This window comes from Symphodus melops (genome assembly GCF_947650265.1).
Source record: "Symphodus melops genome assembly, chromosome: 10".
Classification (NCBI taxonomy): Eukaryota; Metazoa; Chordata; class Actinopteri; order Labriformes; family Labridae; genus Symphodus; species Symphodus melops.
This window is the reverse complement of record NC_136700.1, coordinates 2,099,089-2,126,811: the sequence shown is the minus strand read 5'-3', so window position 1 is coordinate 2,126,811 and position 27,723 is coordinate 2,099,089. Positions and strand designations below refer to the sequence as shown.

The 27,723-nt window shown below is 42.5% G+C and overlaps 4 protein-coding genes across 4 annotated transcripts; 2 read left to right on the top strand and 2 right to left on the bottom strand.

Annotated features, from left to right (window-relative positions):
- Positions 1-248: 248 nt before the first annotated feature.
- Positions 249-5,223, top strand: LOC306830276 (uncharacterized protein). Its single transcript, XM_079353657.1, has 9 exons — positions 249-512; positions 1,378-1,476; positions 1,698-1,893; positions 2,004-2,074; positions 2,332-2,457; positions 2,604-2,889; positions 3,466-4,211; positions 4,666-5,035; positions 5,087-5,223. Exons 1-8 carry the CDS (start codon positions 354-356, stop codon positions 4,930-4,932), a joined length of 1,950 nt encoding a protein of 649 aa, XP_079209783.1. The 5' UTR covers positions 249-353; the 3' UTR covers positions 4,933-5,035; positions 5,087-5,223.
- Positions 5,224-5,736: 513 nt separating this feature from the next.
- On the bottom strand, positions 5,737-10,005 carry LOC306830275 (uncharacterized protein). Its single transcript, XM_079353656.1, has 3 exons — positions 9,835-10,005; positions 9,092-9,313; positions 5,737-8,057 (listed from the first exon to the last, which is right to left on the bottom strand). The coding sequence occupies exons 2-3, from the start codon at positions 9,305-9,307 to the stop codon at positions 6,192-6,194; spliced, it is 2,082 nt and encodes a 693-aa protein (XP_079209782.1). The 5' UTR covers positions 9,308-9,313; positions 9,835-10,005; the 3' UTR covers positions 5,737-6,191.
- Positions 10,006-11,188: 1,183 nt separating this feature from the next.
- On the bottom strand, positions 11,189-27,723 carry LOC306830174 (calpain-5-like). Its single transcript, XM_079353461.1, has 13 exons — positions 27,456-27,723; positions 25,327-25,487; positions 22,405-22,536; positions 16,242-16,450; positions 14,940-15,132; positions 14,646-14,839; positions 14,388-14,465; positions 13,939-14,134; positions 13,700-13,822; positions 13,394-13,590; positions 12,911-13,032; positions 12,111-12,247; positions 11,189-11,905 (listed from the first exon to the last, which is right to left on the bottom strand). The coding sequence occupies exons 2-13, from the start codon at positions 25,480-25,482 to the stop codon at positions 11,729-11,731; spliced, it is 1,914 nt and encodes a 637-aa protein (XP_079209587.1). The 5' UTR covers positions 25,483-25,487; positions 27,456-27,723; the 3' UTR covers positions 11,189-11,728.
- LOC306830175 (olfactory marker protein-like) lies at positions 16,465-19,659 on the top strand. Its single transcript, XM_079353462.1, has 2 exons — positions 16,465-17,647; positions 18,552-19,659. The coding sequence occupies exons 1-2, from the start codon at positions 17,375-17,377 to the stop codon at positions 18,981-18,983; spliced, it is 705 nt and encodes a 234-aa protein (XP_079209588.1). The 5' UTR covers positions 16,465-17,374; the 3' UTR covers positions 18,984-19,659.

The following is a 27,723-nucleotide window of genomic DNA, read 5'->3' as shown; positions in this document are numbered from 1 at the left end:
ATTGCAGACAACGTTTCCGGTGACACTTTTCAAAGTAAAATAGATAGCGTACTAGGATTAGCTCAAAACAATTACTGTTATTATAGTTGCTAACGTTACTATTATTAGACTGATCAGTTTTTCCTCGTACTGAGTTTATGAATTTGTGATATACAAAGAAAGATTGCCTACTATGCTGGACAGAATATTCGTGCTTTTATTTTGAAGGCTTTTACGTTGGAAGAGGAAGTTGAGAGATCCACGCTCGTGCTCAGGGTTTGTTCATCACAGCGATGAAATTGAAGTACACGAGTGTTTTTGTTTCGTTGTAAAATAATAAATAGAATATAAACTTCATACATTTATTTGACAGAATGTCAGATCCGGAGTCGCGGGTTGGCGCCATTTTGGAAATTATGGTGACGGCAACTGTTACAGAAATTACTAAAGTTCTCAGCGGTTCTGATCCAAGTCCCACAGGAGAGTGTTCACACGGAGCAGATGAACACACGGGCCGATTTCAGGACGAAAAGGTGTGTTTAAAAAAAGTGATGCTCGTGTCTGTGTCGGTCTCCACGGCGACGGCGCTCCAACTGCTGGACGATCATAGAAATAGAAGAGCTAGCTAGCATCTGTAGCTAACTCAGCCAATAAACTCAAATAAACAATCATTCGGTTTCTGTTTCTTGACAGTTAAAATGTTTTTTTTAAGTTAAACAAAAAACTGTAGGTTTAACAATGGAGAAGAAACCATCTTTGATCGCCATTTTGAGTTGGGCAGCAGACTCAGGCCTCTCTATTTGCTGTATGTCTACAGTGGAACTAACAGGTTTTATGGTGTTATGTCGAGAAATGCGTCCGTGTTAAGCGGTGCATGCACCTCGCTGAAGTGTTAGAAAACGCTGTAAATCTTAATTTCTGGTGTCAGATTTGTGATGACAAAGTATTAAAAAAACGTAAATGGTCGTTATTACTCTGTTCACTCGATTAGAAGAGGCGTTTTCATTAGCATGACTGAATGTCACCTGCAAACAGTGTTTGACAACGAAGAGTCTGCACAGTAAATGAATGAAGGGTAGATGCACAAACAGTGTAGACATTTTATCTGCCATATTTTTTTGCATTGTCCTGCGAGCGAGTTGCATGCATTTCTCAGCACAACACCTGGATCAATTTATCAGTTATCAATCCACAGTTGGGATTATGATCTGTTTTAGTTTAACCAGGTTATTAACCCATTGAGCTCAACATCTCAAAGGGCAGCAGCACAAATCATCCAGCTTTGATCATACTGAATCAATCAACATTTCTCAATGACTCAATATTACTGCCACTCTCCCTGTTTGTTAAAATGATCTCATCTGACTCTCACAGTCACATCTGTGTCGTTCCCATCAGGTGATCCAGTTCAGCGTCTTCATGGCGTCCCTGGCTCGAGAGGCCGTAGAGAACATCTGCCAGCTTTTCCACGAATGTTCCTCTCTGCTGCGGCTCGAAGTACGTAACCTCCCCGTGTGTCAGTACGTTTGTTTTGCACTCATCTAAACTTCTGAGAATGCAGATAATCTAACACAATATTTCTGGTTAGTAATGAGTCAACAAGCTTGTAAATATCCTTTTTAACAGGAAATGGAACAAATGAATGTCGTGTTGCCAAACCCAGGTTTTAAAATCCAAAACTGCATTTGTAATGATTTGTGTTTGTCTCCGCCCCTCAGGTGACACAGAGTGTTGCAGAGATCGAGGACCTGAAAAGGAGACTGGAGGAGGCAGAGACGGAGCTGATGCTGGTGCTGGAGGGCAGCAGAGGCCGAGTGGAGGTAGAGGAGGTGATAGTGGGAGCGGCCGCTCCAGCCAACGGAGCAGAAAGAGAGATAGTCAGGGGCCGACGCTCAGGGAGGAAGAGTCGCAGAGGTGAAATACATCCAAAAAATAACCTGTAACTTCTTTATTACATGATGTGCTTTTTGTGCCACATAAACCCTGAAAACGTATATATACTGAAGTTTGTGACATTTTCACAGTTGTGGCTGGGGGTGATGCTGGAGTGAAGAGATCACCTATAATTCACCTGTGGAAAGGCAGAAGTTATGAGGTAAATTCTGTCAGGTCATGAGGAGATCTGTTTCCATTATTATTTCATAAAGAGGCTCGAGTTAAAAAAAAACAAAAAAAAAACAGACCTATACTAAAAATCACAGAACATGAGGATCGAGGGCCGAAGCTCGACGTTCAAATCTGTCTGTACTCTCTCTCTCTCTCTCTCTCTCTCTCTCTCTCTCTCTCTCTCTCTCTCTCTCTCTCTCTCTCTCTCTCTCTCTCTCTCTCTCTCTCTCTCTCTCTCTCCTTCAGGACAGAGTCCAGCCTGTGATAATAAAGGAGGAAGGATGGGAAGCGTCGGCTGACCAGGCGTCCTCTGATTCCGGTCAGTACAGAGATGACCAAGGCCAGGACAATAGTGACGACCCAGACTACCAGGTTGACTGAGCTTCTTCATTTTCAATATTCTGTTTTTATGTTACATAAATTCAGGGTCTGTGTTTCTATACGACAGTTCTTCCTGCTCCTGTCAGTGTATGCTGAGATTTTGTTGGTTGATCCCCATGTTTTTAAACCTCTGTCAGCTGGAGCCGGAAGATCCAGATGGCACTGATCCAGGATTCACCACCAGACCGAGGCGTGTCATTAAGCCCAGGACCAGTCGAGGACGAGCGAAGAAAGAGAAGAAGACTCAGATCAAGCAGCCGCTGAGCTGCAAACAATGCAGGAAAACTTTCCCCAAGCTGCAGCTGCTCAAAGCGCATCTAGCAGTCCACGAGGCGAACACGGAGAAACCTTTCCACTGCTCTCAGTGTGGAAGAGGATTCTCATTCCAGCGAAGTCTCAATGCACACATGCTGCTTCACACAGGTGAATGTTTGATTATGTGTCCAGTTGTCTTAAAATCAATGATTAAATAGTTACAGCAGGGGTGTCCAAAGTGCGGCCCAGGGGCCATTTGTGGCCCTTGAGTGGATTTTTTGTGGCCCTTGACTTCAAATCGAAGAATCAGAAGTTTTTGGCCCCAGGCCTCATCAGATGGCATATTTCGTTCTTTTTTTCTTTTTCATGTTAGCGAGGGAGACCTATAAAAGCCTGACTATTCTTTCCAAAAAATTAGAACACAACAGTTTTCCCACTGCAATTAATTATTGTGTATTTACATTATTTTTTGAAGAGGTCAAAATACAAAAAGTTCCTTCCAATATTTAAAAAAAAAAAAAATTCTAATTCTCGCGATTCTAACGCGACAATTTTGGCCCGCAAGAAAAAAAGTTTGGACACCACTGAGTTACAGGGACGTAAGAGCTCACAAGAACCTCACAAGGAACTAAGAAATATATGTGCGAGTTAAAAGGGGCTGAAAAAACAAAATCTGAACAAGAGCTTGTAAAAGAATGTATTCATGTAACATATGACTATATTCTTTTAACATGTCATTCCCAGGTGAGAGACCACACAACTGTGATGTTTGTGGAAAGGGTTTCACCCTGAAGCAGCTCCTTCGAAACCACCAGCGTCTCCACACTGACGTGCGGCCGTTTCGCTGTGAACAGTGCGGGAAAAGCTTCTACCGAGCTCACGGCCTGAAAATGCATCAGAAGGTGCACACGGGGGAGCGGGCTTACAACTGCCAGCACTGCAACAAAAGCTTCACAATACCTGGAAACCTGCAGCGGCACCTGCGCATACACACGGGGGAAAAGCCATACAAGTGTGAGACTTGTGGTAAAAGCTTCAACCAGGCAGACACTCTGAAAGGTCATCAGCGGATCCACAGTGGCGAGCGTCCCTTCAGCTGTCAGACCTGCGGTAAAAGTTTCATTCAGAAGAGTGCCTTGAAGATGCACCAGAAGACCTCGCACGCAGGCGAGAACACGCTGGCGTGTGTGGCGTGCGGCACCGTGGTGGCCTGTGTGGACTCGCTTCGGAAACACCTTCAGACACATGCGGCGACCATCCCGTGCACGTGTGTGCTCTGCAGCCAGCGGCTCAGCTCCATCACCGACCTGCGCTCGCACCAGCAGCACCACACGGTGGTGCGGCCTCACAGCTGCGGCCTCTGCTGGAAAAGCTTCAAGTCATCCAGTTACCTGAAGATTCACATGATGACGCACAGCGGCGAGAGGCCTTTCTCCTGCGACGTGTGCGGCCGCATGTTTACACAGCACAGCAGCCTTAAATCTCATCAGGTAGCTTTTCTGTTTTTTTTTTGTTATTGATCCGTTTAACGAACTGAAGATACCTCGACGATCCGTATTTACTGTGTTTGACTAAAGATGTGTGTTGCCATTTTTGCACTTTTTCGTATAGTTTTCATTTTACCTATGTTCAGGACACTTCCTGTGTTCAGGACACTTCCTGTCGACCTCTAACCCTGAGGCTGGAAGGATCAAATACAGATAAAATGACTCTAAAATCAACTGTTTTGTTAAACCTTGTATTTGTCAAACGGGTCAGTGTTCATATCTTTAAATAGAACATGGTAACTTAATCTTAAGGGTGAACTTTCAAAAAGTAACTATCAGCGATGTTGTGATAAAAATACCCAGATGTTCTTGCATAAGGAACAATGCGCTGTTTTGTTTTTCGAAGACTGTGCAACACCTGAAAGTGTTTTCTGTCTTTTCACCTTTCTCTCTGAAGGTGGTCCACACTGGAGAGAAACCCTTCAGCTGTGATACATGCGGGAAAAGTTTCAGCAACACGGGCAACCTGAACAGACACCAGCGTATCCACACCGGGGAGAAACCGTTCAGCTGCGACACGTGTGGACGCAGCTTCAATCAGGGAAACAGCCTGAAAGCCCACCAGCAGATACACACGGGGGAGAAACAGTACATGTGCGACAAGTGTGGGAAGAGTTTCTCCTACCTGAGGAACCTGAAGGACCACAAGTGTTTCTATGTGTGACACTCAACTGTGATTACTCGTCTGTTATGACTCGTCTGTGCCTGTTTAGGAAGAAACGAGTGGATAGATCATAAACTATAAATTTATGAAGGTAGCAGTTTGTGTGTTCATTGCTCAGCTAACTACAAAGACAGTGTTTTAAAGCTGGAGACAGTTACTGTGTAATTCACTGTGGTTTAAGGTTTAAAAAGGTTTGGATGGTCACTTTCTTACAGAAATGTTTTTAATGATTTGCAGTGATCAGTTACGTTATGATTATGAGGAAAATAAAATATAAAAGGTACAAAATAATCCCCAAAGGCAGAGTTGGTGATTTTTTGAAAACTAGCATGATTTCAAAAGTAGCACGGATTTTCTTAGTTCCTTTTTCAGAGCACCTGAGTTATTAATTTCTGTCAGGACCTAAAGACAACTTCAACCAAAATCTCTAAAAGTGGATCAGGAGGAAATTACCAAACCCGCCTTTCACATCAAACACCTGACTGATGATAAACCGTTTACAGAAAAACAAACTTTATAATCTAAAACTCTGACTGGTTTATGGATTTTCAAACAAATGTTATTTTTATCGGTTAAACGAACTCTCGTGCAGATAAATGAATCAGAACTTGTGTCGTCTTGTGTTTTGAGGAGCTGACGCGTCGACTGAGAACAGACAGTCATTTAATCCCAGTGTTAAACGTCACGTCACCTGTTTGTGTGTTATATCTCAGCTCCTGTGAGTCCAACTGATAAACATTGAACATCGTATGCTGTGTTTTCTTTTTATTTTCAAATATGAAGATTTGAAGAAGTTTAAGAAGCGTGATTTAATCTTTTATTGGTATCCTGTTCAAATCAAATGCACATACAAACTCAACTGTTTACAAACTTCTTTTACACTACTTTATGCTCAACACTAACAACCTTAAAAATATTTATGTTTAAAATCATCAGGATACAAAGCCAGGCTCCGGTGAGTCTACCTGCAGCCTGTGAGGTTTTTTATATGTCACATACAATCATTCATGTTTTTGGAAGTATTTCCAGTATGCAAGAATCAACAATAATGCTTGAGTCTTACTTGCACTCTTGTAGGATCATGTTATTCCACTGGATTAATGTCATTTGCAAAAATATTTTATTGATTAGACGTTGCATTTTAAAGACATGAGGCTCTGATGCAACTGTTTACAAATCACGAGCAGACAAAAAAGAAAAAAAAAGCAAAGACAGGAAAGACGAACGAGTGAGAGAGCACAAAACCACAACAAAGGATGTCACAGTGTGGCGAAGAGAGAAGCTGTGAGCAGAGTCAGCATGTCTAAAGGAAATGAGCCACTTGCAGCACTTGTAGGGCAATCGTCCTGAAACAGGGGAGGGGGCAGCGTGGCCCGAGAGAGCGCCGTCTCCTCAGGAAAGAGTGACGAAGCGGAGGGATTTTGCAGAGAAGAGAAGAAGCAGGCGGACTGGTCTTTGAGTTTCTCAGCGTGCGTGTTGATGTACAGAGCTTGTGCACCTGTGCAGTCCCACATGTTACCTGACAGGTACACAGCCTTCAGCTGTGTTAATGGCTCCAGAGTCCCATGCTCCACTCCTCTCAGCTGGTTGAACCTCAAACTCAATTTCTGCAGGTTTGTAAGTCCTTGAAATACGTCTGGCTGCAGGTGATGCAACAGGTTCCCATCCAGGTTGAGTTCTGTCAGGTTCGAAAGCCCGACGAAGGGCCGAGCGTGTAAACTTCTCAGGCTGTTGTTCTTTAGCAGAAGCCTGCGGAGGTTCTGGAGGTGAGAAAAGCTGCCGGAGGAGATGCGGTGGAGACGATTGTAGCTGAGTTTGAGCTCTTTGAGGCGAGTCAGCCCTGAGAAGTCATCAGGAGACAGCACTGAGATCCGGTTGTTTTCCAGCTCAAGGGTTGTTAGATTAGTTAGATTAATAAAAAGGCTCGAGGGAAAGTTAACTATTTGGTTTTTGTTTAGTTTGAGCTCTTTTAGGCTGACAAGGTCTCTGAATTGATCCTGGTGTAACGAGGACAGAGCGTTACCAGAGAGACTCAGTAAATGTACTCTCACCAAACCATGAAACACTGACGGATGTAGAGAGCTGATGTGGTTGTAATCCAAGTGTATCTCCTTCAGGTTCCTCATCTTGTGGAAAAGACCTTTAGGAAGGTGCCTCAAAGAGTTGTTCTCTATGTGCAGGAGCTTTAGAGACTTCAGCTTGTTGAGCAGAGTGTGCTCAAGTTTGAGGATGTGGTTGTTTGAGAGCTGGAGCTCATTGAGTCTGGATAGTGGATCGAACACCCCAGCAGGCAGGGCATTAATCAGATTGGCTTCAAGCTGCAGCTCCTGCAGGTTCTTTAAGTTCCTAAATACGTCCAGAGGAAGAGATGTCAGTTTGTTTTTGTACAGATCGAGTGACTGAAGGCTGAGCAGGTCGATGAAGAGTTGCGGGGGAAAGGAATCGATGAGGTTGACGCTGAGGTCCAGCTCACACAGACTGCTCAGACCGCTCAGCGATCCCTCCGACAGAGCGCTCATCCTGTTGGAGCTCAAGTCGAGGTGAAGCAACGAGCTCAGTGAGGAGAAGCAATCCTGTGGGAGGCTGCTGAGGTTGTTCTTCTGAAGGTGCAACCACCTGAGCTCACGTACGTCCCTCAGTGCCTCAGCAGGAACACGGACCAGCATGTTATCACTCAGGTCGAGGTGTCGGAGCCCCGTGGCTCCTCTGAAGCTGCCCATCCTCAAATCTGTGATTCTGTTTCCAGACAGAATGATCTTCTCCAGGAGTGCAGAGTCCTTGAACACACCACCTTCTATCCTTGTTATATCATTATGGCTGAGGTAGATTTCAGTAAGGTTGAAGGCTCCTTCCAAATCCCCTGCCTGTAACATTTGGATCTTGTTAAAGTTCATATTAAGTGTCTTCAGACTTCCCAATCCATTTAAGAAACCAGCTGTTAGATGTTCAATGAGGTTCTCACTCAGGTCCAGTAAGCTGAGAGCAGAGCAGTTTACAAACTGATCACGGAGCACAAATCTGATGCTATTGTTTCGTAGGAGGAGCTTGGAGAGCTTCTTCATCGGGGACCGAACTTGGTAGAGGGATAGAGACCCGTTCGACTGGTTCTCAGTCAAGTCCAGGACCTAAAGAACATCCAGGACACAAAGTTTGCTTGTGAAAAGAGAATTTTTTGTTGTGAATAATAAAGAATACATCCTGAAGGACTGACTGCTTCAAAGTCATTTGATTTGGCTAGTTGTAGTTTTTGTTTGCCTTGTTTTTGTTCAACAGTAGGCTAAAGGTCGAAGTCATGAAATAGTATTTTTTAAACTGATAAACCAGAAGTGTGTTCATTTTTAAGCTTTGAATGGGCTTGTAAGATTTTTACTTTGTCAAAGCCAGTTATTGAGGTACTGTATGTGTAGTTCAATTCAGCTCAAATTTCAATGAGAGCTTTGATATTCTGGTCATATTGAAATGTTTTAATGCAAAATCTGTGAAAGGTGAAAAAGATCTTTCAGTGGATTCTTTTTCAACGTGTCCCTGGCTAATATCTTGAGAATGTTCAGAAGATTTTCCTGTTCAGTTTCTTTAAAGAAAAATAAAGGTTTGTTACATTCAAGTTTCATTGAGAGATATCATATTTTAGTATTAGTATTAGTACTCAGTATTTTATTGTGAAAAATCTAAAAGAGGTGACAAAGATCTTTCAATGGACTATTGTACCCAAGGGCCCTGACTATTGGCCCTATAATTTACAGCAGATTTTACCGTATAGTTTTTGAGAAATTAACGGTAAGTTCCACTCAAATTTCATGTCTTACTGAAAATTCAGTAAGACATCAATTCAAAATCACAGGGCTGATGGTCAGGGCCCTTGGGTACAAGGATCCATTGAAAGATCTTTGTCACCTCTTTCAGATTTTTCAAAATAAAATACTGAATATATCTCAAATTTCTTACCTCTCAAAGAAAAATTGGCAGAATTTATCTTCAATTTTCTCAAAAATTATACAGCAAAATCTGCTGAAAACTAGAGGACTAATAGTCAGGTCCATCCGGTTCAATGATCTATGATTTAAAAAAGTTTGGCTCTCCACTTGCTGAAGGACGTCATCAGAAAACAGTTTAGGACTTTCCTCTAACATCATGTCAAAGCCTGCGTAACTTTCCTTACCTGTAGGTTCTGCAGCCTGTGCCAGGGTATTTCCTCTATCCTACTGTACACAACAAACAGCTGCTCTGTGTCCTCTGGGAGATCAGGGATCTGGTTCAGTCCACTTGTCAGACATTGGACAGCGGTCAGATTGTGGAGGCAGTGGCAGGCAGGGGGACAGAGGGTGGACGCCCACGCCAGGACACTCAGAGATGACAGAGTCAGGACCGCCAGCATGTTCAGCTATATGGCACAAAACAAACGTGCAGCTCGGGAGTTAACAAGTTTACTACTCTATGAATAACGTTTAACATCTGAGGTGACTGTTTTTAATCATCCAAATCTATGTAATTCATACATTGTGTGTGATTCTATTTCTTGAATAGAACTGTCATAATTATTGAAGCTGTTATTCAGTAAATTAAAAAATAAATTGCTGTGCTGGTTTAGCTCAGAATAGAGCAGGTCTCCAGTTTACAGAGAGGCGACAGTCCGAGTCAAACTGGTCGCAGGTTCGAGTCCAGCGTTCAACACTTCCTGTCCCTCTTAAGCTTTCCTGTCTGTGTAGGCCTACCAATTACGACACCTTTTAAGAAACACACTCATAAATAAATAAATTGTTACAAAACACATTTGAATCCATTCTGCGTTTATACTTTTTTTTATTAACTCAAAAGTCTAAAAGATACGATAAGATGCATCCATCCAAAGCCATCGATTCTTAGTTTGCCAAACTATTCTAAAAGGTTCTGAATGAATCTCACCTCTGATGAGAAGTCAAAGCTGTGAGAGGTGAGTCTGTGTTCCTGCTGAGCTCGCAGACCGTCGGTGTGCTGTGCTGCAGGCGAGATGCATTTACTTGTTGCAGAGGAAGATGTGGTTAGGAGAGAGTTTTTCTGAGAAAGCTGCTAAAAAACCGAGTTCGATGGCCTCAATGTGGTTACAGATTTGATAAAAAAAACCCCACCAGAAACCTGCACAGCACAGGTTTTTACAATCAGGCATGATAGAACTGAATCTCTCACCTTGCAAACCACATCAGTATAAAAGTTTAAATCAGGACACCTTCACACGAAACCTCGTTTCCGTGAGGTCGGAGAGATTGTTAGTTTGAGCAAACTCCACCACTGCCATATGTTTTCTCCGAAACCAGTGTAAATAAACTAATCTAATGTGTTTTTTATTCACCACAATTAAAACTGACCTGAATGCATCATGTTTGATTCATTAAGAAACTTTTCTTTTATTTGGTTGAAGATAATAATACAGTCTGATACTTCTGTTTTCAGGGGTCCAGAAACAACACAGATACAGTTTGTGTAAAACACATCAATGAAAGTAGAAATCACTTATTGGATGTATTCAAATACGTAGAGGAGAGGAACAAGGGGAGTCAGATATTTAACATACAGCATGACACAGAACAGGTCTGATCTGGAGCTCAAAGCACGGCTGGCCGATTTCACCTTTTTTTTTTTTTTTTTTTCATATACTTTATTAATCCCGCGAGGGGAAATTCGGTTTTCACTCTGCATTAATGGAGAGGTCTCAGAGTGAGGGGGCTGCCCACAGAGAGCGCCCCAGAGCAGTTGTTGGGGTTCGGTGCCTTGCTCAGGGGCACCTCGGCAGTGCTCAGGAAGTGGACTGGCACCTCTCCAGCTACCAGACCAATTTCCGGACTTGTTCCGTGCCGGGACTTCAACCGGCGACCCTCCGGTTCCCAACCCAAGTCCCTACAGACTGAGCTACTGCCGCCCTCATCCTTTCACTCATCCTGTCGATGCTGAACTGCAGAGAGACAACGTTGAACTCATTGAGGTTTTAAATGAGAAGACAATACATCAGACTCTCTCTGGAGACAAAGATGAAACCATCCATATTCAGGAATGTGTGAAATCAAAGTATCGTATGGCTACGTGTTGCTTCACCGAGTTTGATCAAATCAGCTCCAGTTCTCGGGCGGTGTCTGGGTTACCTGCAGCACACCTTACTTAGGATTAGCGTTACCACTTCATGCAGGGATGACAGTCAGTGACTCGGCAGGCCGTGAAGCTGACTCACCCTTCTGGGATTAATGAAGTCGCCTGACTCTTAAATCAAAATGTAGCAGGCTGTGTGTGAAGATGGTGTTTCTTAGTTTATTCATGGAGCACAGTTCAAACAAGGCAATAAGAAGAGCTTTACAGAAGACACGAGAGCCATGAGGACAATATACAAATATAACACAATATTAATAAGAACATATAAGATGCTTTGGCAACACTTTTCTTAAAACTTCAACGCCATAAAAAAAACCCTTTCAGGAAATAAACAAAAAAAAGAAGGACATAAAAAGTAGGAAATGAGGAAATATAAAAAGGCAGTATAAAAGGAAGCAGTAAGAAAAGACGTACTTAAGTCCTGTAAACAATGTTTATATACTCGATGGGAATTATTTGTAGTATCTCTCTCAGATGTGAAAGATTCCAGACTCTCCTTAAGAAGGGCTGTAAATCAATATGTAAACACATTTCAGAGCAGAGTTTGTCATTCTAATCAGCTGATTTACTCCCGTCTCTATTTCATGACATTTACTCAAACTAATCTTTAGTGGTAAACTCGTTATATTTGGTGAACTTCATCGCACAGATCTGGAGTGGACGCTCGTCCAGCTCCGTCTCAGATGTTGTTGAGCAGTGAGCTGGTCACTATGGCGACAGAGATGGTTCCGGGGAGGTCGCTGTCGCTGCGATCGCCCTTTCCCCTCAGATGCAGTGTCTGCTGGAAGCTTCCCTGCTCAGCGGGCACGGTCACCTGACCCAGGAAGGAGTCCATCAGCAGGTTGTGGTTGTAGAGCTGCAAAGAAAAGGACGCCAGAAAGAGAAAGTCACAGATGGAACAGAAGAGAAGAGTTCACACACACACACACACACACACACACACACACACACACACACACACACACACACACACACACACACACACACACACACACACACACACACACACACACACACACACACACACACACACACACACACACACACACACACACACACACCTTGATGCTGATTGGCTTCTTGGCTTTCTTCCTGTAGAAGAGCCCCTTGGTGTCAAACACGGGGCTCCGTGTGTCCTTACTGACCGGAGAGCGAACCTTCTGTCCTTCACAATTAATGATCACATAGGGGTCCGACACTAAAGAAACACACACACACACACACACACACACACACACACACACACACACACACGTAACATGAGAAAACATAATCGTGTTTGGGACGTCCAACTTTACTGTCAGTTAATCCAACTTTATTCATTTACACGGTTCTATTTAAGATCAGGAATTAGTGTCGGATTAATTACGTTTGTGTTCATTTCGATCAAACCTGATCTCAGCTGTAGCGTTGGTATTTTAAAAAAAGGTTTTGCACATCAGAAGGTTTCATACTTAGAGGACTGAAAAAGTGGAATCTGGATGAATTTAGGCAAAATGGACGTCTCAGTCTCTTCTATGAGAGCACATGTGGCTCCTGTAGCTCTAAAGACAATAATATCATCCATGTATAGGTTTTAAAAAAACTGGTAAGATTAAATAAAAAAGGTTCAGAGATGCTGATGGAAGATTTTTTTTTTTTTAACAACTGCAAAAACTTGAATAGGAAGCTTGTAGCTGAGTCACAAAGCTGCCACTGCTCCCTACTGGCAGAAACTGGTATTGCACTGGAGCTGCTTTAGGTGAAGGCAGGTCAGAGTTCAGGGAAATATTATAAAACATATAATACATGTTTGACTTTGATATTTTGTGGTCATTTTATTTGATCATTCCCAATAAAACAAAGAAAACCTTCAATATACCTCCACCAGAGTCTTGTCCTGCGAGTCCAGTCGCCCTCAGTACGTGGACTTGAGTGACCAGAGTGGGATAGCCACACAAACCGGTCCAGCAGGTGTTTGGAGGCTTGTCTAGAGTTAGCTCTCTGAAGCACAGAATGAGACCACGTTATTCTGCACATGAGCTGTCGTACCAACACAGTTCTGTCACATGACATCATTAAACGAAGAGTTCGATATGAAGAGCTTCACCTAAAAACCTGCTGCAGATCTGAAGACTAAAAAGAAGCAAACTCCTTTAAAAGGTAATAAACAATGCTGAACGTTAGCACAGCCTCGACTGTCACACAGCGTCTAATGTGCTGCAGGTTATCAGAGCTTTATGTAGACTTTAAATTCAAGCTTCTTTTTTTCATGTATTGATTTTAAAGTAACATCAAAGTATAAATGTGTCTACGTAATCACGCAGATTAACATGAAGTCAGGAGACGGCGACTGCTCTCTTACTGGAAGTTTGACGGCACGTCGCTGAAGATGCGCAGCAGGAATTCTCCCTCCAGACCAGGGTCAAAGGTCGTGGGTATGATGACATATCTCCCCTCTTTCAGGTCAATCCGAACAAACACAGAGCGTGAGTTGATGTAGGTGCTCCCTCCAACCTTCTCCTGGGTGACGTGCATGCGGTACGTCCTGTTTAACTCCACCTGTACACAAAGAGACAGCCGCTTTCACTCGTCTCCCTCTCCAACTCTCCAAGCTTCGGTAACGTATTCAAATATTTATAAAAAAAGAGCCGAACGTAAATGAACTGACCCTTTGTATGTCAAAGCCAATAGCCAGGTTTTCTCCTCGTCCTTCCTTCAGTGACGCCCTGCGGTCCTCCTGCTGCAGACAGATCAATATCTCGTCCTCTGGCTTCTTCACATCGAACACATACTACAAAAGCAGGGAAACAAACATGAGTTTGTTCCTTCTTTCAAAACAAAAAGGTGTCACAATTCAACGGGACAGGACAACGCCATCGTCCCATGATGAATGAGAGGAAGTGACACCTGTGGATTCTGGAGGAAGGACTGCTTGTTGTTGGTGCAGCCACCCGCTCGGTTGAGGAGCAGGTCGCCGTTGCGTATCCAGGAGCCTCGAATCACGGTCTCCGCCCAGGTCTTATGGAAGCTCAGGTAGGATGTGTTGATGAGACGACACAGGATGAGGTCTGTGAAGTTGGCGATAAAGTCGTCAAAGGTCATCCTGGGCGGGAGGGAGAGAGAGAGAGAGAGAGAGAGAATAAATCAGGCTTCAGGGAATTCTGCAAGAACAATAATTGACTGTTTGATCAGAGGTATTTACAATGAGAGGTGGAAAGAAAGAGAGAGCGACAGGATGAGTTTAGAATAACTCAAGAATACGCCAACATGCATCAATAACAGAAACTAAAGTCCTTTAACTCCACATGCAGGCGCAGAGTGACTGCCAACAGGGGGCAGTGTTGTTCAAAGCTCACCAGAATTCTCCATCGTCCTGCACAGTGACTCCGATCTTCTCTCTCTCACTTGTACTGACCTTCTTCCACTCCTCAGAGCTGCAGACAAGAAACAGCAAAAAAACACAACATTTTAAAGTGCTTTTTCAAACTGGGCAGAATTTAACAGTCGTGACCAAAAGTGCTCGATGGAAAAGTACAATATTCTCCTATTTTATATTCCCGTTCTTGTACTCGTAGCCATGATTACGAGTAACTTCAGAGCTTCCTCTTCCTCACCTGTCGCTCCAGGGCCCGTTCCACTCTTTCTGTCCCCAGGGGTTTCTCATGCGGATCATGGTGAGCTTGTCCGATCTGAAGTAAGCCAGCAGGCCGGTGCCCAGCCTCACCCTGCGGACATCCGTCACTGCGTACGCGTGACCCTTAACAAGACCGCAGGTCAGCCTGGCCTCCATGTCCGCCGCAGTTGTCGCCTGTAATGACGCCCGCAATTAAAAACCCAGTTCAACACATTCAGAATCCTAAATCGATGAATTTAAGTCACTGTGTTGTTGTCTTTGCGTCCGTCCTCACCCGGATGGAGCAGCTGATGAGCCCTCCTCTGTTGTGGACTTTCAGGACTCTCTCAAACAAGTCGTCCCGTTTCTCTTTATCCTCTTTGAAACCTTTTTCCACCAGGTCCATCGGCTCGGACACACCCCCGGTGAAATCCACGAGAGCGTCGGCGGTGTTGCCCCCATCGAGCGCCTCGTAGCATCCGCACATCCTTAAAAACCACACGATACACGGATGAAACATCTTCATTAACTCACATCACATTCTTGCTGATTTTTCACGCGTCACTTCAAGGTTCAAGGTTCAAGGTTCAAGGTTCAAGGTTCAAGGTTTACTTTCTTGTCAATCCCAAAATATGTCAGACATACAGTGAAATCGAAATGACGTCTCTCCCCTCCCCGCGGTGCAAAGTAAATTCCTTGTGCTGCATAAAAGTAATGACATCAGCACATTTGAGAAACAACCTGTTAATTAATAAAAATCTCTAATTTGGGGGGTAAACTCCTCCTGTTTACAGTATTTTATATATTAATATGTTAGTAATATATTACATCTTATGCAGCACTTTGATAATAAGAAGTGACTTTGAACCTTTATGAACTGAGTGTCTCATAAAGGCCACGTACTGTATGTCTATTCTTGTTGGTTTGCCCTGTGGGACTTTAGCTTTTATGCAAAGTGTGACAAGAAGCTGCTGCATCACCCTGAAGCAGCGTGACGTCACGGCCTGTTTGAGTCCTATATACGCTATACGAGGTGGGAGGAGTGGGGAGCCAGTATGGCTGTGTGCTGCCATGAACCTGAAATGTTTACACACCTCCAGGGTGTTTGAACAGCATTTGACAAACCACACTTAGTGATCATCCGCTCAGACGACACAGATCAGAAAAAGAGTTCAAAACCAACACGAGGAGCCGAAAGATTCTGAAATATAAATAGATGCAATTAGCTCAATATGAGGATGTTTAAACTTTTCAATAAGGTCTCTGCAGCAAAGCTCAAAATATTTAGACTTTCAGTCCCTCATGTGGGATCATCAGCAGAGTCTCAGACGTTCAGTTCAGTCCCTGCCTGTTGAGTATGTGTGAGCATGTGTGTGATTGTGTCAGTGTGGCCTGAAGTGCAGAGCTCTTTGAGTTAGACGAGGAAGGAGCTGCATGGAGGAAGTTTACTCTAAACATTTTGATTAAATCTGTGTTTCCTGGCTCCATGTCTTTGGTGACTGCAACAAAAAAAAAGCTTCACTTTCTGTCGCAGTGAAGAAAAGATTTGATGACAATCTTCTCTAAGATCACATTTAGGAACGTATCATGTGCTTACTTGGCGTACGCCTTCTCAACAAGTGCGCTCCAGAACTCGTTGCTGTCATTTGAGTGGCAGTACACCAGGTCGCCGTTCGCCGTGGGCAGCCGGTCATCAATCACCACATCCACCCACTCGCCGAACCGCCAAAACCGGAAGTGAAAAATCCCAGCGTAGGCCTCGGGTTTTTCTTCGTCCCACTCCTGGTCCTTCCAGTCTGGAATAACCTTTGGGAGACAAAATAAATAAATAAAGATGTGAGCTTGGTCGTCATGTTGTCAGTTTGTTAAATCCAGAATAAACAAAAAAAAAAAAAAAAGGCAAATTGTGAATTTTATTTCCTGGACACAGTGTTGTAATCACCACGTCGTCCATATACATGAAATAAAAACACATGTTTGTAGTTAGTAAAAAAAACATTAGCTTATCAACTTGTTTTCCCTTAATTAACCCTCCTCGTCTATAATTAACATGAGACACTGAAGATTTCAAAAGTTTTTAACAAGGGAATGCCATCCACCCATATCCTGAGCTGAGCTCCCAACTGACTACACCTTAACACACACACACACACACACACACACACACACACACACTTCAACAATCCTCACTCAACTAACTGATATAAATAAATAACTGATCCATTGAGGCAAAACCAGTCGAGCTCCCAGAAGCCCTCAGGAACCTCCCAGAGTTCCCTCCCGTACGTCATCAGTTCCTCCTGTTGCCTAGCACCCTCACACATCACCACCTCCTCAACACCTTAAAAAAAAAAAAAAAAAAGCTTTGAGTATTTCCATTTCATATTCAGACTTTTCCAACCTGATCTGTGTGTAGAATAAAGAGAAGTGACACGTTTTTAGTTTTTGTCTGTGTTTCAGATTCTGGATGAGATCAAATATAAACAGTTGAAGCTGTGAGTCGTGTTTACGTCTCCTCCACCTGAACACAGAAACTCTTCTTGGGTCAGGGTTCAAAAACACAGATTTAATGCATGCTCAGGCTGCACAGGATGGGAATGAGTGTTAGTAGAAGATGAACTCTGGCTGATGCTGTTTTCACATTGATTTCATCTCCCAATGCTTTCCACCGCCCTCTCTCACTTTTGGTGTCCAATCAATGCGCCCTGACAGAATCACCCTGTGGGCAGGATGGGGGATGGGGACAAAGTGAAGGACTGCCACACTGTGATGGAAATAGTTAGAAAGGGGAGGAGAGACAGGATGTGTACCTATGAGAAAAGAGAGAGAGCGAGAGAGCAAGAGAGAGAGAGAGTATATGAGAAACTCTATCAGCGCTCCATCCGTCCACACCTGCCCTCTCCTTCACTCGGGATTATCTCCTCAAAGTCAGACATGGACAATGCCAAGTCTCCCGCCAACGCAATCGTGCTGGAATTTACCGAAGACCCCGCGCTGACCGAGGTGAGGCTCTTACTTTGAAAAGACAAGATAGTTCCTGTGATTCTGCTTTTGTTTTTTTTAGTTTTTTTTATTTTCATTATTTTCTGAAATTTGAAGGTCAAAAACTTTTTTTTTTTTTTGTTTGTTTTTTTATAATCGTGAAATGAAGCACTTTCCTTCTCGATGTTGTAATGTGTCATTCCTCATAATGAGAGACGCACTGTAGAAAACAAAATCTTTAATAAACTGAGAAAGACTGTTTTTTAAAAAAACAGAATTTTCTTCTTGCTTTTTGGTGAATTTCACTGCACGCTTTTCCTAAACTTTTAATCGCCTTGTAATGAAGCGCCTTGTGACGTTTTTAATGGCGTGCCGGCTGCTTTTTTTAATATCCCCGGTGCAATGATCGATCGCTCTACTCATCAGAGTAGCGATAACGTGGCACTCTGCCTAAAAACTATTTCCTTTCTGTCTGGCATCATTGGTGGAGGTCATCCGCTCCTGGGCTTTTTGTGTCCTCACGTGTGTGTGTGTGTGTGTGTGTGTGTGTGTGTGTGTGTAAATGTTCTCTGCAGAAAGAAGACGTGTGTTTCAATGCAGTAATAAGTAAACTATACGAGTTAGTTTACCCAAACATCTGCAGAACCAGCTCCTGAAACATGTCCTGATTTTTCATATTATGAATCTGAGGCGTTTAAACTGTTCGACTGAAACAAACTTGTTTGCCTCTAAACAAAAATAAAAGAAATGATGTTCTGGTCATTTCTCTGATGCCTCTAAAATCACCGCTCAGTTAACTGATGTGATTCAGTTTCTTTTTCGTCTTTAAATTCTTTAAAACTTTTCCTTCGACTGTCACACATCGGTTCTTCTTCAGTCCTTCTCATTGGTTTCCTCCCACACGTCTTTTTATTCCCTCTCGTAGATGATGCGTCTTCGCGTGTCCTCGTTGCAGAAGACGGGGCAGAAGCGTCAGGATGGAGAGCGTCTTCTCCTCCCTCACGAGTTCGTGTATCGGCTGGATTTCAACGAACAGGAGCTGAACTTCTCTCGCTGGTACTTCTCGCTCACCGGCTACGGCCGCGTCACTATCACGGGCATTTGCCAACTCTGGACGCCGGACCTCACCAACCTGATGACCCGTCAGCTACTGGAGCCGATCGGAACGTTCTGGAGAAACGCTAATGACCCTGAGGATTCCCAGCTCAAATGGCTGGAGGCGGATATGCAGGAGTTCGGCGAGAGGATTGCTGAGCTGGCAAAGGTCAGGAAGGTCATGTACTTCCTGTTGGCGTTCAAAGATGGGGCACAGGCCGCCAATCTCAGCTGCTCCGTGGAGTTCACACCTGAGAAATGACTTCTTAATGACAAATGAAATGAAACACCTCTCGTCAGTAGAATCCATGTCGTGTGCAATATTTTGTTTAAACTTTGACCTTTAAAAGCTGCAAACTAGAAAAAGAAGAAAAACTCATCACTCAGATATCAAAGTCATCGTCTCAAATCTGCAGAATTAAACTTTAGACAAACGAAACGAAAGTTTCAGCATGAAAAGCAAACTTTTAATTTCGAGCGCAGTCGATGTTTTTTAAGCACTTATGTCACACGAGCTTTAAAGAAACAACTTTTAACAAAGTCGTTTTAAGGAAACGCCTCACAATCCTGGGTTGAACAACAAACGTATGAACGCACTTTATTTCGCCTGAGTTTAAAGTTCCTGGTGCTCCTCAAAAGATCAAAATCTTCAATCATCAAACAGAACAAAAAAGTGAGAAAAACTTCAAATCCAAACATTCCTCTTGTACATAAATCCTCCCTTCAGCGCTCAGCTGAATGTTGTGGAGACGTGTTTGTTGCTGTTGTTTTGTTTTTGTCCCTCATCGAGTATCAGACGCAGAACACGTAGCTGTGAGTGGAATATCAAATATTCACCATGCATGACTGTCGGCCCGACACAAAACACAGATCAATGCAGTGACATCTATTAAACATCGACTGAAAGCTGTCTGTGTGTTCTCATTGGTTTTTGAATCAGTGGAATGGGGGGGGGGGGGGGGGTCGAGTACAGGCCGCTCTTTAAATAAAGAGAATATATAACCCTGACATCCTCACAATTAAGACTTAAGCATTTTGAGTTTCATGTGTTTGATTTAAATTCATCCTTTGTGTCTCTGAGCTGAACTGTTTTGTTAATTGTTTAAATAAATGTTTGATTTTTCTCACATCTTTATGACGAAGGTTTTCATCTCAAGAAAAAACATCTTCTTGCAAAAACACTGACGATATCGATATTCTCGTTAAATATTCCTGTTTACTTCTCTGTACATGAAACTTCCATTAACCTGTAGTTAACATTTTGACCTCTGACCTGTGTTAGTTATAAATTAGGAGATTAGCATGGGTGCTTTGAAATACTGACATGGATCATTACTTCCATACATAAGAAGATCGCCCTTACAAATATGTTAAGATGCATTTACAAGCAGAAAACTGACGAATCAGCTGCTGATCCTGACAAGAGAGAAATTTCGTTTTTTGCTTCCAATAATAAAAAAAAAAAAAAAACAGCCCATGTGAGGGGAGTCAGGGAGACAGGCTGTGTGTCACTTCAAGTCTTTTTCAGTTCACTTTCGTTTAATCTGCATGTTGATTCAAAAGGGATTCTAATGGGCCGCTGGTTTAGCTTAGCATGTGTTTAGCATGTGTTCAGCATGTGTTCAGCACACAGACTCCGGTCCTCGGTGCACGTGCAGCAGGTTCAACTCTCAACCTCGACCTCATGATGGATCTGAGAGAGCTCCCCTCTCCACATTTCCTGTCTCTGACCTGAAAGCTAAATAAACTTAAAAAGAAGTGTTTGCTGTGTATTAACAGATGAATTATGGCTCCACACAGTAGCATCGCTACTACATCAGGTCTTTATCAGCGCTGAATACATTTTAAATTATTAAGACTAATGAATATAAGCGGTGAAAAGGGAGGACTACATCTTAAAGAAGTGGCTCTGTACACTCAACGTGAAACATTTAAGATGGAGCTTCAGGACGTCTGCTTTAAAGGATCGTCTCAGGACAACGCCGTCGCATTTGTCTGGTTGTCCTTCATCACACCAGAGGCTTCAGTGTTTGTTTGTCTTTGGACCCATTGACGGGTCTCACGACAACTGGAGCCTCCAGCGACACCTAAAACAAGACGAAGTTTCCCTTCAGCAGATGGAAAACTGAGCGCCGCAGACGTCCTCGGAGAGCACACCGGAGAAATGAGCGAACCGACAGCGGAAACACGCGGTGTCTCATCAGGTGAGGGTTTGAGATCAGCCCTCATGGTTTCTACCTCAGCTGCATGTGGGACTTATTTTTAACAGCTTTTTTCCTGTTTGACTCTTCTTTTAACAATGTGCAAGTAAACTAATATCAACGCACAGACTTGATGCTTACATGCTTGTCAGACTGTCAGAGTTGTAAGAGTGAACATTAAGGTTTGATATGACAAACAAAAAAAGTTCTGCAGACGTGCTTTAAGGTGAGAAAGTGAATCTAAACTTCTGTTTACACTTTGTGGAGAAAAAAACCAGCCAACCTTCAGGACCAGATTTAGAAAAATAAATGTTTTTTATGTTGTCCAAATACTTCTGGAACGATTCTTTGTCAGGATGAAACTCTCAAAGATTAAGAGTCATAAACGTCACAACATAATCGATAGAAACAAGTTAAACATTTACATAAATCTGATTAACACACAGTTGAATACTAATCATTAACTGTGGAACATTTCCAGAGGTAGTTGTCTCCTCTCTGAAAAACTGGGATGTAAATGAAGCTAACTGATGCCACCTAATGGAGGAAACTATTTTTTATAGCAGCGTCCTCCTGGGACATTTTCTGATTCATTTATAAAGTTTTTCCTTCGTTGATGTTAATGTGCGGATTTATAATCAGACATTTGTTTTTTATTAATTATCAAAACTAAGAATTTAAATTCTTACTCAGAGCTGCTCAGTGCTTCTACCTTTGAGACGCGATGCAGTCTGCGTTTCCTTCTTGTTTTGATTTTTGATGTTTGTTTTTTTAAGGAAAGACTGTGAAAAAGTGCAAAATCGATGTGAAGTTCGAGATACAGACACGAGTTTAAGCGTTTTATTCATTTGATGTCTCTATCTGATAAAGAGGCTGAGAGAAGGATTTTTCTAAGTGTTGAAATCCTCGGGTTTTGGCAGGTTGATTTCAAACCTTACGGACGTTTTAGAGGCTGTTTTTTTCAGGCGGTCTTCGGTCTGAATTGATGAATTATTATAAATGTTCTCCATTTATTAAAATGTCCATGTTTGATGAAGGTGAAAAGCACAGGGTGAAAATGACCTCCTACAGCAGCCGTCTACAGAACAGTGTTAAAGGACGGCCTGAAGGTCTGACGCTGAAACTGTTCAGCCGACAGGTTTCTCTCTCACCGGTTCACGTCACTGTCACTTATCAGATGTTGCTGGAAGTGTAAGACTAATAAAGTAAACTCACACCCAGTTGTACAAATCTAACAAATACATACATATACACACAACCTCGTCCCCCGATCAAAGCACAAACACGCCTAAACACACACACATGCACGAGCAGGAGGCTGTCTTTCACTGATGTAGTGCTCTGCACAGTAACCAATTATTACCTGTTTTATTATGATGGTTTTCTTGTTAGTGTGTCGTCTGTTTTTGTTGTCGTCTGTTTTTGTGTTTTTTTTGCAGGTCAGGGTTAAACAGGAGATTTGTCTGCGTGTCTTTGTCTCACCTTCTGCCATAGAGACTCTCTGGAGGCCAAACTGGAGCAGGCGGCAACAAACCAGCAGTTTCCTATCTGGCCTTGGTGCAGGTCATGTGCACTGATGCCGTCTACAAATAAATGGGGGTTGCTGCATAACTCCTACAAGGATGAAGAACATTTTAATTTGTAGTTAATCAGCATATCATCATATTCAGTTTAATAACTTAAAACACATAAATAATCTCTTCAGAAAAAAAGCATCACACCCAGGTAAACATCTCAGCCGTATATGAAAACATCAGGTGGGAAAAGCAATCAAACTGTTGACCAATGAAAGAAGGGCAAGCTTTGATTTATGAGTTTTACGATTTTTCTGCCTCTTATATTCAGACTGAAAGCGTCACGATCGTTGCAGAGGGCTGTCTTTTTTTTTTTTATTCTTTTCTAATGCATCAAATGTTCATTTTGTTTCTGCTGCAGCACAGAAGCTGTGGAGGTCAATACCAGTCAGCTGCCAGGCGGGGATGATTGTGGAGTAGGGCGTGAGCCAGAGCACTCACTCAACCATCCCTAGGTAAACACAGGTTAAAAAAAATATAAGTCGAGTTAAAAAAAAAAAGAAAAAAAAAAAAAATAGGCTTTTGAACGTTAAGAGGAAAATAAACCACAAAAAGGTCGACTGACAGGACGGCAGCCAAATGACAGGAGCGGGATAAACCAGAGGCACACCCCAGAAAACCACTAACAGGCCGATAAAAGGCTTATTATACCCCACACTCACTAACATGTTACATCTCAAATAGGAAATATGACATGCTAATCAGATCCACTTTCATTATTTAAAAAATTATCAGAAGATTTTTTTTAAAAAACTGTAAAAAAAAAAAAAAAAAAGGTTGTCTCTTCGTCATGACAAAACAGACGGATGTATGTTACTGTTAACCAGCCAGAAAGAATCCCTCCCTGTGTGTGCATTGAACTAAATTAGAGGTCGCTATTTTAAGTTCACATACTGTAGCCTTTTAAACATACAGCAGCATGTATGTCGTCCTCTTTATAACTACTGTACAAAAACACATGCACAGGGTGGGTCTCCTTTTCACATGATCTCCATCCTAAAGTGCACGCGCGGGGTTAAACGCCACGTTAAAGAAGATCAAGTGAGGGCCAATCAGGATCCAGAATCAGCGAGGTAAAGTCTCCCAGAGATGTTTGCACATAAAGGTTGATGAACTGTTGAAAACATAAAAGTCTTTTTTTCTTTAGGTTTCACTTTAAGACTGATCCATTAAGTTTCCTCTCTTTACTCCGACCAATCACATCAATCAATATGAAAGCTGTGAGTTTCCTGTTTAATAATTCAACATCTGGGATCCTAGATGACTGACAATAAGAGCCTGTTATACACGCTTTAGGTGCACATACACTGAGGGAGGACAAACTGCTCCATGTTTAAAAAAAAAGATTGAAGTCTTGTCCTCATTTTCAACCAAAGTCCAACCGTAGGTGACATTTATGAAGTGGCCTAAACTGAGAGACACACATCAAAGGTCGATGGAAATTAAATAATGCTGATTTGAGGAAGGAAAACATTTAGCCTCGTGGTTTTGTTGTGCGCCTCATGTGCAGAGGATGAAGCCACGCCCCCCTCCTTACTTTAAGAAAAACAAAGTGTGTGAAACCGAGGAGAAATCAAAACATCATCTTGTGTGTCTGAAATCAATATTTGGTGCCTTGATATAGATAATCGCTCCCGTTTACTTCTTATTCGGATACCCTTCACTTCTGAACTTAGTTAGCTTCTACCTAAATATTTATTTGATTCTGTATTCATGTTGCTCTATGTCCTACTTGAGGTTGTGTTTGAGAGCTGCACGTCTCAGCAGGGATTCATCAAGTATTTCACATTCTGATGAATCTGATGCAGAAAGAAGCTGAAAAGCTTTTTAGGCGATAAGTCCATTATGAGCATCATATTTCCCATCATGCTTCCTCAAAGCCTCGAACAGCTGCAGTGCACCGCTTGTTGTTGCAACGACTGACACCATTCATGAAACGTGTGCAGTAACATGCACATACACCTAAATGTTTATTTTAGACTGATGCTGCTGTTAATCATTTATCTATCATAATGTTATCTACTCAAAATGATCCATAGATCCTTTTGAGTGGATAACAGTTTGTTCGGTCCAAAAGAAAAATAAAGAAATCAGCTTTAGGATGAACGGAGCAGCTCCTGATACAACCTGATTGTTTGCATTTCAAAGCATGCGAAGAAGCTGTAAAATTCAGGTTCATAAAGTCACGTGATTGATGCCCTCTAAGCTGCAGCCCAAACGTTTCTATTTGTCTTCGTCTTTAATTTTCATGTTGCAAATGGAGCCGCTGTGACGCAAGACAAACACCAGACTCTGTCGAAAGATCAATCAGAACTAATTTACCATCACTCAGTAACCACCGGAAACCTCTAAGCGTGCTGTCATGCAGTCTGTTCACATGTTTGGTCAAAGAACAGACACAAACATCTTCACACAGAACTGGATTTCACTCGGCTTAATTCCTGAAATTCCTCCTGATCAATGTTACCTCTCCCCCTCTCTCTGTTTGCATTCTCTTTGTCCTCGTCTCATGACCACAAGCCCACTTTCCTTTCAGGCGACCCTGTTTTCATCCTGTGAACTGTGAATCTGCTCATCAACTCGGAGTGGTGCAGCAACAGCAGTTCATCTCTGTTTTACAGGGGCAGGGACGTTGACACTTTAGCTTTTGGGTGAAGCTGACAGCTGAGGAAATTAACGTCTACACACCGGTGTGTGCGTGTGTGTGTGTGTGTGTGTGTGTAGACGATGTGGAGGATTTAAAGAATGAACAATGAAGACTGTTTACAAAATTCTCTAAATAGTTTAAAGCCTTTCAAACTTTTGAAAGATGTTCTGGATGTTCTCTCACCTTCGGTCTTTTCCAGGTGACGCTGCCGATGCGGTTGTTCTGGTAAAACAGCGACTGGTCAGTCGTTGGGAACAGAGGGTCTTCAAACAGGACTCCTTTCTGCTGGCACTCTCTCCTCAGTGCAGAGAAAGACTGGCCAACGTAGGAGACCACCATCCCCCCTGCACGCACGCACGCACACACACACACACACACACACACACACACACACACACACACACACACACACACACACACACACACACACACACACACAGTAAGACTTAACTTTCAGTATTTGTGTTTTCTTTTCCTCCTGAACTCGTTCATATTATAGTTAATTAAGGATTATAAAAGGAGGTTATCCTTCCTTAACTCATACATACCATACAAGTGCATGCACACACACACACACACACACACACACACCTACCTACACACACAGGATAGTCAAATACACACTTGATAAGCTATCCCACCAGTCGTTTTAACAGGATGATAAGCACTAACTCGGACAGTCATGTTTGACTAAAGCTTACCAGCAAAGCAAACATGACGCAAGTTGCATGCCTTCGTGTGTGTGTGTGTGTGTGTGTGGCTGTACAGACCGATTAAGTGCCTGATCTAGTGACTTAAAAGAAGCTTCCTATCTTTTAAAGAATTTTCACATCAACAGAGAGAAAACAGGGATGTATTTTACAGCTATAGGTTTAGTTTGACACCAGATACCAAAGTTTGAGGTGGAATCACAACAACAGGATCAAAGTCTCCATAAACGCTCTCATTACATCATTATAAAGAGAGTCAACAGCGTGTGAGCTTGACAACATAGAAACTAGCTTGTAGCATATTTGTCAAATGTGGTCGGGGTAAAACGTGGAAGTTTCAAGTAACAGGTTTGTCAGCTCGTCAGAGGAAGTGCAAAAAAACTGATGCAAAAAATGTGAAAATAAGAAAATGAGCTCTGAAGGTTTCCCCAACCTAAATAAAAACCTGTTTGAAACAACAAGCTTTAAAGTCCTACATTACTCACCCACTGCTTCAGTTATACTGAGTGAAGAAAAAAATATATAATTTCATTATGTTTCTAAACACACAAGGTGTTAATATGCCAAATGCTTACAAGACTGGCAGCCATTTTTGTCACCTGTTCAAATCAGCCTGCTGTAAACAGTTGCATGTAACTCCTCTTTCTAATGTCTCTGCAGCTTTCACAGAAGAACTGGTCTGTTGTTTTCTTTAGTGTGTTTGTCCCACACAGCTCACTTTACATAGACTTGACTTATTTGTTAAGGTGAAACCATCTGTCAGGTCGACTCTTCTGAGGCCACACATTTTTATCTTCAGACACAGATGTGTTTGGTTATGGCGCAAACCCAGAAGGAAAACCAGCCAAACATGGGTGTGGTCTCACATGGGCACCAATAGACATGCCAGCGCACGCGACAAGTGAGAAACAGCCCATGTCAGTGCAGAGCCTTTAAGATGTGTGTGTGTGTGACATGTTCAGCACACACACACACACATTTATGACACTTCATATTAGACCGGAATGCAGCTTTTCTAAACAGACTGCTTCTCTCACATGAACTTCTTGAAAGCCAGAATAAGTCAAAATGAACAGGAAGTGATAAAGTCCTCTTTCCAAATAAAACGACAATGCGCCTTTTATGAACTCTATTAAACTACACACTCATCTTAACCCCAACATCTGTGTGTTCATTTAACATTAAGTTATCAGAGATGTTTTTCATTCATGACTTTTGACTTTGTAATTTGTTGTCTTGTTGTATCTCACAGACAAACCGATATCACAATCATACAGTTTGCTCATATTATTTTGAAAGTCTTCTTGTGCTGGTTTAAACGATAGTAACTTTTTTTTTTTTCAACAAAGATTTTACATCTTTCAAGGAAAGGAAATGGATACGAAACGATGAACAAACGATGTCCTGTAAAACCGCAACTAATCTAATGATAACCAACTTCCTGTCAAATGTTTTCAAACACACCCTCCCTGCATCCCGTCAAAGTGTTTGATCTGCACTCCAGTTTTGTGACATTTCCTGGGAAAAACTTGAGCTGGTTAAATGTTACATTAGAGCATCACAGTGCAGAGAAAGCTTCACTAACACTAATGAGTGTTTTACCTGCAGATGTGTTAAATGTCAGCAGCTCCCTGGGTGGAAACAAGCTCCTTCTCTCGTATCTTCCCCGGGAGGATGGTGTGTGTGTGTGTGTGTGTGTGTGTGTGTGTGTGTGTGTGTGTGTGTGTTTTATTCCCTCTGTCGTTGTCAGGTCGGTGATGTGCGAAGCTTTTCAGTTTGAGTTAAGTTCATCCAAAGTAAAACCACACACACACACACACACACATATACAGCTCCAGTCCAGCCTCCTCCTCTCATCTGAACAGCGGAA

Coding starts and splice junctions, on each gene's coding strand:
- LOC306830276 (XM_079353657.1), top strand. CDS start 354: ATGTCAGATCCGGAGTCGCGGGTTGGCGCCATTTTGGAAATTATGGTG. Junction 1,894..2,003: donor AGGGAGGAAGAGTCGCAGAG/GTGAAATACATC, acceptor ACATTTTCACAG/TTGTGGCTGGGGGTGATGCT. Junction 2,458..2,603: donor GTGACGACCCAGACTACCAG/GTTGACTGAGCT, acceptor AACCTCTGTCAG/CTGGAGCCGGAAGATCCAGA.
- LOC306830174 (XM_079353461.1), bottom strand. CDS start 25,482: ATGGTGGTCTCCTACGTTGGCCAGTCTTTCTCTGCACTGAGGAGAGAG. Junction 16,451..22,404: donor GAGAGTCTCTATGGCAGAAG/GTGAGACAAAGA, acceptor TGTCTCCCAAAG/GTTATTCCAGACTGGAAGGA. Junction 13,033..13,393: donor GACGTGCCGTCAAACTTCCA/GTAAGAGAGCAG, acceptor TCTGTGCTTCAG/AGAGCTAACTCTAGACAAGC.
- LOC306830275 (XM_079353656.1), bottom strand. CDS start 9,307: ATGCTGGCGGTCCTGACTCTGTCATCTCTGAGTGTCCTGGCGTGGGCG. Junction 8,058..9,091: donor ACAGGCTGCAGAACCTACAG/GTAAGGAAAGTT, acceptor GATGTTCTTTAG/GTCCTGGACTTGACTGAGAA.
- LOC306830175 (XM_079353462.1), top strand. CDS start 17,375: ATGGGGGATGGGGACAAAGTGAAGGACTGCCACACTGTGATGGAAATA. Junction 17,648..18,551: donor AAGACCCCGCGCTGACCGAG/GTGAGGCTCTTA, acceptor TCCCTCTCGTAG/ATGATGCGTCTTCGCGTGTC.